Raw genomic sequence first — 12,301 nt, 5'->3', positions numbered from 1 at the left:
AAACGTGTTGAATTTAAAATGTCTGTGGAACATTAAAATGAAAATATCCTGGGTTAGACATGGCGGCTCACACCTGTAAGCCCATCACTTTGGGAGGCCTAAGTGGTAAGATTGCTTGAGCCTAAGAGTTCAAGATCAGTCTAAGCAACATAGCAAGACCCCAATCCTACAGAAAAATTAAAATTAATTAGCCAGGTATGGTGGCACATGCCTTTAGGTCCACCTACTTGGAAGGCTGAGGTGGAAGGATCACTTGAGCCCAGAGGTTCAAGGCTTTAAATTTCAGTCATTAGCATATAGTTTAGAGGTGTTTAGATAACCTAGGGAGATCATATGAAATGGGAAGGGAAGAATTTTCAGGTGAAAATCCAAGAAGCAATATACCCTTTTTTTTTGAGATGGAGTCTCACTCTGTCACTAGGCTGAGGTGTGCAGTGGTGTAGTTTCGGCTCACTGCAACCTCCACTTCCAGGTTCAAGCAATTCTGCCTCAGCCTCCCAAATAGCTGGGATCACAGGCACCCTCCACCACACCTAGCTAATTTTTGTATTTTTAGTAGAGACCGAGTTTCACCATGTTGCCCAGGCTGGTCTTGAGCTCCTGACCTCAGGTAATCCATCTGCCTTAGCCTCCCCAAAGTGCTGGGATTACAAGCGTGAGCCACCACGCCCTGCCACAGTATGCCTAATATACCTTATGTATCACTGTTTAGCAGAGGAGTGAAAAAATGAATAAGGAGCTACCAGAGATAGGAAGAATGCCAAGGGGAAAAAAATTAATTCCTAGAAGCCAGAGAGAATTTGAAAGAAGGAAATGTTCACAGTGTCTCATGCTCTACAAATCAAGGAAGATAGAAACTGTGAGGTCTTTAATAAATTGGGCTAATAGGTAGGCATTGTGGCCCAATGAAGAGGTGATAGAAGCCTGATGCTACAGATTGAGAAGTGAATGGAGTGGATGAGGAAGAAATAACAGATCATCATAAACTATTTTATCAAGAAACTTTGATGTGACAGAAAAAGAAAATGAAAATAAAGAGTCATGTGGTTAGAAAGGGTTTTTAGAATGGGAAAAACTTGAGCATGTTTATTGTGCCCAAGGTAAGAGCCATTAGAAAATGAAAGAAAGAAAGATAGGTTAATGGATAGTGCAAGTCCCAGAGTTGGCCAGAGGATTTGAGGATTAGCTTGGGGGTAAAAGAGGAAGCGCTCCCTTTCACTGAAGTGAGTGGAAAGAAAGGAAAGATTGCTAAAGATACTGCTGGGTTTGAGGTGTGGTAGACAGCACTTGGAGTAAGAGGATTGCCTGATGGGGACTGTGTTTTCTATGAAGTGCTCAGACAAGGATATGAAAGAGAAGACAGAGCAGAGGGAACAGGCCTGCTAAGGTCTCAATAAGGTTGCTTTTTTTTTTTTTTTTTTTTTGTAATGCAATGGAATTAAGAGAATGAGAGAACTAAAGAAAAAAAGATACTATAGATACTATAGTTGGAATAATCAAACTGTTGATGGTGAAGCCTAAGCAGTTGTGATTTAATGGCCTGGTTTCCATTTATTTTCTCTAGATTTAAGTGTTAAATTCAATATACATAATCTGTACTTCAAATTTTTGTTTCTTGCTTTTCTAAGGGCAATATTACATAATAATAATAATAGTAATCCTTGCTAAAATGTATGAATTCTTACTCTATGCCATGCACCATGTAGATTGTTCACATATATAATCTGTATAACAACCCTGGGAAGTTCACATCATTATCTCCATTTTACATATGATGAAACTGAGGCTTAGAGCAGTTAAATAAATTGCTTAAGTTTATATGCCTTGTTGGTGGCAGATCTGGAATTTTCTTTTTTTTTTTTTTGAGACGGAGTTTCGCTCTTGTTACCCAGGCTGGAGTGCAATGGCGTGATCTCGGCTCACCGCAACCTCCGCCTCCTGGGTTCAGGCAATTCTCCTGCCTCAGCCTCCTGAGTAGCTGGGATTACAGGCACGCGCCACCATGCCCAGCTAATTTTTTGTATTTTTAGTAGAGACGGGGGTTCACCATGTTGACCAGGATGGTCTCGATCTCTTGACCTCGTGATGCACCCGCTTCGGCCTCCCAAAGTGCTGGGATTACAGGCGTGAGCCACCGAGATCTGGAATTTTCTAATTCAAAACCCTCTGTTTAGCTGGCATGGTAGTACGTGCCTGTAATCCCAGCTACTCACTCAGGAGGCTGAGGTGGGAGGATCACTTAAGCCCAGGAATTTGAGACCAATCTGGGCAACAGAGAGAGAGAGAGAGAGAGAGAGAGAGAGACCCCACCTAAAAGAAAAAAAGGAAGAAAGGAAAAAAAAGAACCCTGCTTTTAATCTAACCTTGGGCTAGATTCCTGCTTGCTTTCTTTACAGGGCAGTTTTCCTTACTACTCAAGTATACCTAAGTAGGACATAAAACTTATTTTAATATTAATCTAAATGAAATATAAAGAGAAAACCTATAAACCTATTTTTCAAAAAACTATGCTATATTCTAATGCCACCCCAAAATATCTTGAATTATCTATGGCTAATTTTTATACCATTGCCCCCTTTTCTTTAAAGCTGTAGCATATTGAGAATTGAATATGACCTGAGCCACTCATTTCTGAATTTTTAATTTTAAATAAAAATACTTTTTCAGATTGTTTTAGATTTTTAGAAATGACAAAGCAAAATAGAAACATTAAAAAAAATATACAAGTGTATGTATATATGTGTATGCCTATATATTGATGTAGAAAATGAATGACTTAACAGATAATATGCATTACAGTTGCTATTTCACATGTTTGTTGGTATTATTTTAATTATACTCTGACAGAAAATTCAGCATAAAGAAAAATTGACCAAGTACAGTGGCTCATGCTTATAATTCCAGAGCTTTGGGAGGCAAGGCAGGAGAATCATTTGAGACCAGGAATTCGAAACCAGCCTGAACAACCTAGCAAGACCCCATCTCTACCAAAAATTTAAAAATTAGCATTGCATAGCAGCATGCAGCTGTAGGCCTGGCTACTCAGAAGACTGAGGTGGGAGGATTGCTTGAGCCAAAGAGTTTGAGGCTACAGTCGTCTGTGATCATGTCACTGTACTCCAATCTGGGTGATAGAATGAGACCCTGTCTCTAAAAATAAAGGAAAGAAAAAGGAAAATTCTTAAAATGTATGCACAGCTTAATATCCTTGCTCCTTTGCTGTCCATTGATCATTTTAATAGGTTTTTGAATCTGAAAATTCAAGAAGGTGAAGCTCACAATATTTTTTGCCCTGCATATGATTGCTTCCAACTTGTGCCTGTGGATATCATAGAAAGTGTAGTTTCAAAGGAGATGGACAAACGATACCTACAGTTTGATATTAAGGTAAGTATACTGCCAATTTTCTGTCCAACATTTATAACATATTATTTATTTAATTCTTGTTTTATTTTCGAAAACAAAATAATGGGCTCTAATTTTTGTTAGAAACACTGTCAGAAAAGTTACATAAAGTAATGGTGACAAAGTTTTAAGCTAAAGTGTTATTTTATAACAATAATAGGAAAGGGGGAAGGAGTACTGGTAATTTAGGAAATTGAAAATAAAACTATTTCTCAGAACTGTTTATTAATTTGCCTGTTGCACTTTTATAACTGATTGATCAAGATAATGTTCAAATTAGATTGTACCTACTTTAAGCTTTCCGAAAGACATTATCTTTTATGTCCCTAAATAAAATATTTGCAAATAAAGATTCTCAACTTGGAAGTTTATTATTATTTTTATTCCAAGAAATAGGTTTATATAATGAATTGTAATTTTTTTTCTGTCTTTTTTTTTTCAGAAGTCTTAAGTGTAGGCAAGTTATTTTGTGTGTATGATTTAAAAGTTACATTTTAACTGCTTTATACAGTTAAACTGAGTCTAAACCCTAATTTTTTCTTTTTTTTTTTTTTTTTTTGGAGGTAGAGGCTTACTCTGTCGCCCAGGCTGAAGTGCAATGGTATGGCCTCAGCTCACTGCAACCTCTACCTCCCAGATTCAAGTGATTCTCGTGCCTTAGCCTTCTGAGTAGCTGGGATTATGGGTGCCTACCACCACTCTTAGCTAATTTTTGTATTGTTAGTAGAGACAGGGTTTCACCATGCTGGCCAGGCTGTGTCGAACTCCTGACCTCAGGTGGATCCGCCTGCCTCAGCCTCCCAAAGTGCTGGGTTTACAGGCATGTGCCACTGTGCCCATTCCCCTCTTCATTAACATAGAAAGTATCATAATATTGATTATTATGTATTATTTGGGTACCATTCAGCAATTTATTGTTCTAATACAGCTATGTGCAAGTTTCTGCTTAACAATTATATTCATCAGAAAAGTGACACATTGTATGAGAAAACTTTTTTTTTTTTTTTGAGATGGAATCTTGCTCTGTTGTTTAGGCTAGAGTGCAATGGTGCGATCTCGGCTCACTGCAACCTCCACCACCCAGGTTCAAGCGAGTCTTCTTCCTCAGCCTCCCGAGTAGCTGGAATTACAGGCGCCCACCACCTCGCCCAGCTAATTTTTTTATTTTTAGTAGAGATGGTGTTTCACCATGTTGACCAGGCTTGTCTCTAACTCCTGACCTCGTGATCCATCCACCTCAGCCTCCCAAAATGCTGGGATTACAGGCATGAGCCACCACACCCGGCCAAGAAAACATTTTTAAATTATATATTTTCTGTGTAAACAGTTACATTTTTACTTTATCGTCATTTACCTGGTTTTTAGATTAAAGAAAACATAAAATTTTTAAATCATATTGTTACTAAGTTAATTGCCACTTTCTCCTTAATAATTTTTTCAGTTCTTTGCAGTCCTGTTTACCTTTCTTGAGACTGACAACTCTTTGCAATTTCACTCTTTTTCTTTCTCTGCTTTAAAGTACATTATGGTAGAGGTACACTCTATTAGAATATAGCATTAAAATATTTTTTTGTGTCTTTTGTTATTGCTGTTTAAACAGGCTTTTGTTGAAAATAATCCTGCCATTAAATGGTGTCCTACTCCAGGCTGTGACAGAGCAGTCAGACTAACAAAACAAGGGTCAAATACATCTGGATCTGATACACTCAGCTTCCCATTGCTGAGAGCTCCTGCTGTTGATTGTGGAAAAGGACACCTCTTCTGTTGGTTAGTATAAGAATCAGCCTAATTACTTTCCTAATAATTGTTAAAGAGACTTTGCCCCTTGAGTCAGGCCTTTAAATGGTAGTGTACTTGATAATAGTCTTCTTAATTTGATAAATGTGTAATAAGTAGTAATGATTCATACTTTTTGTGTGCTTAGTGTGTGTCAGGCACTACACCAGCTATTTTTCATGTATTCAATTCTCCCAACAATGCTGAGGTGAGTTGTTGTTACTATGCCCATTTTACAGATAAGGAAACTCGGGCACAGAGAAGTTCCCCAGGGTTATACAGCTAGAAATTGGCAGAAATGGGATCAGAACCTGTCTGTTTGATTTTAAACCCCATGTACCTAAACTATAATACCAAATTGCTGACCATAGATTAGAAAATGTTTAGAGTTTAACCTTTCATTAAAAATACAAGTCTAGCAGTGAATCTTCACCAGGAGCTCCCAAAATTACTGAGGTTACTTTTCCAAAATTTTATCCTGGGCCCTAACAAGTAAGATTTTGATTTAGTAGGTTTTTTAGTGGGTTTCTAAAAAAAGAAAATTTAAAGTATCCCAGGTGATTCTAATGCACAGTTCTAGTCAAGAATCAATGACTGCAGGCTTGCTGTGTCTTGTTTTCTTTAGTTTCTAGTGCCTGATAGTACTCAATAAGTACAAACTGATGATAAATCAGTATTGAAAAGGATAAGTAACTCTGAATACTCTTGACTTTATATGTATTAGCCATCAGCACTCTACTTATTGATAGTAGATTCAGTTAACTGTTTTGTTTTAATTAAATGATAAAAACAACAGTATTTATTCTGCTTTTTGCTCATTGTCAAAATTACCAGATATGCATGGATACACTTTAGGTGAATATAAAACTCTAGTCTTCACTTTTATACTTGACAGAAACCAGAAACTAATTTTATCACTGTTACATAGTAGGAAGTTATAGTTATGGTACCATCCCTACCCTGGGACAGAGTCTTGCTCTGTCACCCAGTCTGGAGTGCAGTGGTACGATCTAGGCTCACTGCAACCTCAGCCTCCCAGGTAAGCAGTTCTCCTGCCTCAACCTCCCAAGTAGCTGGAACTACGTACAGGCACATGCCACAATACCTGGCTAATTTTTTGTATTTTTAGTAGAGACTGGGTGTCACCGTGTTAGCTGGATAGTCTCAATCTCCTGACCTCGTAATCTGCCCTCCTCAGCCTCCCGGAGTCCTGGGATTACAGAAGTGAGCCACAGCACCTGGCCACTCTGGTCTACTTCTTACCTTCACCATCATCATTAGTTAAAAGTATTTATTGAACTGCAAACCCCTTACTCTAAGTCAGGGGTCAGCAAACTATTGTCTACACTTATTATTTAAAATAACATTTTATTTGAACACAGCCACACCATTTCATGTCACTTTATTATGTATTGTCTGTGCCTGCTTTTGGGCTATGACAGCAGAATTGAGTAGCTGAGACAAAGACTGCATAGCCTGCAAAACTCAAGATATTTACTATCTGGCCCTTTACAGAAAAATTTTCCTGACCCCTCCACTATGGTGATTAATGAAAGGAAAACCATGCTAACTGCTTTCATGGCTAAATCAAACTAAGCAAGCAAAAGGGCAACAAAATACAGAACAGTAGGTTATATCTATATGCTTTCAGGTGATTTTTTAAAACACTTAAAAGGCAGGAATCGGCAAAAATGGGATTAGAACCCAACCTTCTATTAAGGTCTTAGATTTTTATTATTCAATGGTTTGGTTTCTAACTCACCTCATTAACCCACCATGAGAGATAAGGCTTGAAATGAGAAGTAAAGTTAATGCATATGAGCTGAATTGGTAGCAAATTAATGGTATTTAGATGAATATGAACCTACTTTACTGTAAAGCAAGTATATAAAAGTAATAAAGGAGCTTTCTCTTCTGAGCCAGTGTGGTTTCCAGAGATAATTAAACTCTAGGGTCCTAAGGCAGCACCCATTGTATGCATCCTGTGCATCTAAAATGGTACTAATTATATAGCATCCTTGGGGAAAATGAGAAAAATTGTCATATATTGTAAATTATTTTCTGAGTTCTGTGGTTCAGATGAGGAATCCTGGTTGAGAAAGGCTGATTTAGAGGATTAGTTAGAGAAACGACAAAGAAGGAAAACAAATTAGGAAAATGTCTAAAAGATAAAATAAAAAGATTAGTTTTTGCTGAGATCAGATAAAAATTAAGTTTTGAAGGGAAAAGAAAAAAATTTGATGGCATTGTCTTCTTAAGCACTGTGGTTTTTGTGATCTAGCTTTTACCAGTTTTCACTGTAGTTTAGCTTTTAATTTCTTGTGTTCTTCCCCATTCTCTTTGTATGCTGCAAGTAATAATAAGTTTAGTTTGACTGAAGATAAGAAAAGGTAATGGAAAAACCTACCAATATAGGTCAGACTCTAAAAACTATGTGTATATATATATCTATAAACATAGATGATGCTCTAAACTATAAATTTCTAGAATAACATTTGGAGAAATACATCAGCATACTTTTTTTCATGCCCCAAAATATCAGGCTGTTTATACTCAAGACCCACTGGAGACTATATACTAAGATTACATGCCCTACTTTGAATTTTTTCCCAGTTCAAGGGATCTGTGAATGGCCACATGGACTAAGGTCATACTTGGTAATTATTTACTCTTCTCCTATTCATAAGGATAGTAGAGAACCTAACAAAATCATCACTTTTTGGACATAGCACCAGAGAGGAAGAGAAGAAGGTGACTTAAATGAAATAAAAATAAGTTTTAGTGAAGGACAAACTCAGATGAATCCTTTGCCTTTTGGTTTTCTTAAGTTATAGGATGGATTTTTTGCATTGCCTGCTTCTCCTCTCTAGGCATTAATTTACAGTTCCTGTTTTTTGCATTCTTAGCTTTGTACCCTTATTCATATAGTATAAGAGCTTTGACTGTAATTTTAAAATCTAAGTAGAAATTGTCATATGCTTTGCGTTGCCCTTATCTCTTATTTCAATGAGAAGCAAAATCTGTTCATGCAAAAAGAAGCTTTGCAAAAGAGATCTTCACAAATTAAGATGCTGGTTTTACTTCTTTCCTTCTTCAAAAGCTCAGAAATAATTTTCTAAATATGACTATAAAAAACAACAATAATAATTTCTAGTTTCTGAGATCTATATATGACAGAAGCAGTTGAGCCAGACCCAAGAGATATCTGCATGGATATAACTAAATATATTCATTTTTGGAAGACAAGTAGTATTAATAGGCATTCCCCTTCCCACTACAAGATACCCTTATCTATCTGTTCACCAAGTTTCTAGCCCTCTGTAACTGAAGTTAGCATGCTTTCTCCCCTAGCCTTTATAAATACACTTTGTGTGATCTGGACAAAATTATCTCCAGACAATATTCAAAACCTGGATGGACTCTGACTTGAACCAATGACTTTTCCTCTGTTTTTTTCTTTTTAATTAAGTAAAATAGGCTACTGTGTAACTTCTCTCCCTTCTGAACTGACACAAAGTCTCTCTTCTCTGAGACAATTCTTCACAGGTTTTTTTTTTAAATCAGAAATACATCTTGGCCACCAAGCCAAGATGGTATGGTGGCCATTTCTTTCCTCTCTTTTTACTCTGGTACCTTTTAAGCAATGGTGTCCATTGGAAACTGAGAAGCTTACTTGGAATTTCTCTTCTAAACCCATAGACAGTCAAGCATATTTTATTCACTGAAATCGATTGGCAGGAAATATTCTAAATAATAATATGGTAGAGTTTGAATATATCACCTAGCAATTGAGCATTTATTTACTGAAACTATGCAAAGTCTTTAAAAGGAACAAATTTAAGTCCCTGATATGAAGGCTAGAATCATAGTGGTGTACAACTTGAGAAACCACAGTATCGGATTTCTAGTCCACTTAAAAAGTTTCCAATGGATCAGAGTACAATGTGCAGACTTGTCAAGTATTGGAGAAAAGTCTGAAAGTGAGTATCTTTTTTCTCCAGCACTCACAATAAGGATTTTGATCAATACCTACTCCTTTATTAGGATCATGGGTCTTATTTGAGTTAAAGCAATAGTTGCATGTATCATCTCCCTCTCCATAGACCTCACAGGCCAAGAGACTCTCCAGGAGCCCTCTGGACAAGATAGATGAAGTAGTCTGTATTTGCGGACCTAATAATTGTGTCTCATCTTTTCTTACAAAGTCAGTTTTATGCTCTTAAATTAACAGCTCTAGTTTTGGAAAAAAAGATTTTTCTAGATTGGTAGTATCTAGCTATTTAAGTATCAGACTTCTGCCAACTAGCAAAACATTCTCCAGCTCTTCACAGGCCCAGAAATAAAAACATGATGCTGCTTATTTGGCAGTTCAGTCGTAAGATCTTGTTTAAATATCATGTGTACTATCTGCAGAGTAGCACATCTGCATAAATGAGTACTGCTTGAGGGTTCAATTTATGAAATTTCAACAGAGTACAGAGTGATAATAATCTGAGAGATACAGAACCTGCCTGTGAGACAGCTCTACCACTAACTAGTTGTGTGGCTTGGTGATAAACATCCTCTCCTAAAATAATATGATAAAATAAAGCCTTCCTATCTGATGCAGTCAACATAGAGTGCAGGTTCTGGAACCAAACTATTTAGCCTCAAATGTTAGCTTATCTACTCTTTACTTGTATGCCCTTTGGTAGGTTACTGAACCTCCCTGTGCATCAGGATAAATAGTACAAGTTTCAAAGAGTTGTTAAGAGAATTAAATGAGTATTTAGAACATTGCTTGGTATACTAAAAAATGTTAGCTAACGGAGAGAATCATAAAAATGAGAATTTCTACTTAATTCACTCAGAATTTTTTGTTAATTAAAAGTTCTAAAATGGCATTGAACTGAAATTGCCAACTTCTGAATAGGAATTTCTTCCCTCAAGTAATGAATTTTAAAACTTTAGTGGAAGATGTTTCATTTTCCAGAGCCCTTTAGAACCACTGTATAGTCATGCCAGCAGTTGTGCATACTGGCACATTTTCTTTTTTCTTTCTTTTTTGTTTTTGAGGCGGAGTTTCTATCTTGTTGCCCAGGCTGGAGTGCAATGGCGCGATCTCGGCTGACCACAACTTCTGCCTCCCAGGTTCAAGCAATTCTCCTGCTTTAGCCTCCCAAGTAGCTAGGATTACAGGCATGTGCCATACCATGCCTGACTAATTTTGTATTTTTCTTCATGTTGGTCAGGCTGGTCTTGAACTCCCAACCTCAGATGGTCTGCCTGCCTCAGCCTCCCAAAGTGCTGGGATTGCAGGCATGAGCTACCACACCCGGCACATACTGACGGGCACATTTTCAAGGAGAGAGCCATTCCTTGATATTTGATGTTAACTATCCAATTATATTTGAACTAGGTTGAGGACTTTAAATCAGGCAGCTATTTTTTTTCTTTATAAACTTTTACCAGGGTACTTTTTTCTCTGAATAAACCCACCCTATTGGTGTCTCTGGCTGCAACTCAGTAGGCTGTGTCCTGAGATTCCCCTCCTCATACTTTTGTTTTACTGACATTTTGAAATATGGTTTCAACAATAGACACCAGGACCTTTAGAATACGTCAACAGTCATTGGTTAAAATTTTCTTCAGGAATTTAGGCCAGGCACAATGGCTCACGCCCGTAATCCTAGCACTTTGCAGGGCCAAGATGGGCAGATCCCTTGAGCCCACGAGTTTGAGACCACCTGGCAACATGGCGAAACCCTGTCTCTACAGAATATACAAAAATTAGCTGGGCATGGTGGTGCACACCTATCGTCCTGGCTACTTGGGAGGCTGAGGCAGTAGGATAGCTTGAGCTCAGGAAGTGGAAGCTGCAGGGAGCCAAAATCACATGCCACTGCACTCCAGCCTTGGTGCCAGAGCAAGACTCTCTAAAAAGAAAAAAAAAAAACTTTCTTCAGGAAGTTAGTATTCTAGCATCTTCACTACTTTTCTCAGAACCTCTCTTTCCTACATTGATCATCTAGGTTGTCCATTACCTATTATGTTTAGTGGCATTGTTATTACTATACTTTGGAGAATTCTGAGTTTATTTTTCCAGATGCCTTAATTTTTAAAGATATTTTATAATATTAAATAGCAACCTCAACCTCTAATTCACAGTCCATGCTGTAGCTTCTTTTTATTTATAAGCTGCTTCTTTTTATATCCTTTCTTAGTATTGCATTGGAAACTAGTAGAAACTGCCAACCAGTTACAACACCCTGAAGTGGTCCTACTGATTGGGCTTGCAACCAAGGAAGCGGCAAGTCTGGGTACTCCTGTGAGGTTTTGAAAAAGAAAACCTTCTGTTGCTATCTAATACAACACAGCCTTGGAGAGCCAACACACTGATAAGCAATTATGGCCTTTTGAAGAAGTGCCTTTTTTTTCCCAGACTTTATGAAAACATGGGCTTCGTTCCCCCATGATTTTTTTTTTCCAGAACATTTTCAAAAAATGTTCTGACAGCAAAACCAGTATTTACTAGTGTTGATTCTGCTAAGAAAAGAATATTGAATATGCTGTTTAATCTCTAGGGGTGAAAAGTCTCCAGAGGAAAAAAATCTTAATAGAAATAATTTATTTCATTGATTGTATTTGTTTGTTTTAGTTACTGCAGATATATAAGGGCTTTTTGTGCTTTAATACTTTTTTCTAGCTTTATTGAGATGCAAATAACAAGCTTTTTTGAAAAATGAGTCATGAGAAATGTAGATTCTCTATTCCCACATGTGTTTGCAGGCACCATATGGAAACACTGTTCCTAGATCTGTGGCATATTTCTTACTTTAATGTCTGCTAGCATGTGTGCCAAATTAAAATTAACCATTATCACAGATACCCCTTACATTTCTGGAAAGTAGAGTTGATGTTAATATTCACTTTTTTTAAGAGATGAGGTCTTGCTGTGTTGCCCAGGCTGGAGTGCCATGGCTATTCACAGAGTGATAATAGCACACAACACCCTGGAACTCCTGCTCTGTTGATTCTTCTGCCTCAGGCTCCCAAGTAGCCACTGTGCCCAGCTCACTTCCATTTTTTAATCAACTCAATATTTTTTGAGTATCTGTTAAGTTACCACTACGTTGCTAGG

General features: G+C 37.4%; 1 protein-coding gene across 19 annotated transcripts in view; it reads left to right on the top strand.

Moving 5' to 3' along the window:
- ANKIB1 (ankyrin repeat and IBR domain containing 1) overlaps positions 1-12,301 on the top strand; it is a 155,739-nt gene that overhangs the window by 104,998 nt on the left and 38,440 nt on the right. For all 19 annotated transcript variants that reach the window (XM_078342788.1, XM_078342784.1, XM_078342786.1 and 16 more), the window contains 2 exons: positions 3,243-3,387; positions 5,006-5,172. In XM_078342788.1, coding sequence (XP_078198914.1) covers positions 3,243-3,387; positions 5,006-5,172 — 312 coding nt within the window. The remainder of the gene's footprint in view (positions 1-3,242; positions 3,388-5,005; positions 5,173-12,301) is intronic.

This window comes from Callithrix jacchus, chromosome 11 (genome assembly GCF_049354715.1).
Source record: "Callithrix jacchus isolate 240 chromosome 11, calJac240_pri, whole genome shotgun sequence".
NCBI lineage: Eukaryota > Metazoa > Chordata > Mammalia > Primates > Cebidae > Callithrix > Callithrix jacchus.
The sequence above is the reverse complement of the archived record's forward strand: the minus strand, read 5'-3'. Positions and strand labels throughout refer to the sequence as shown.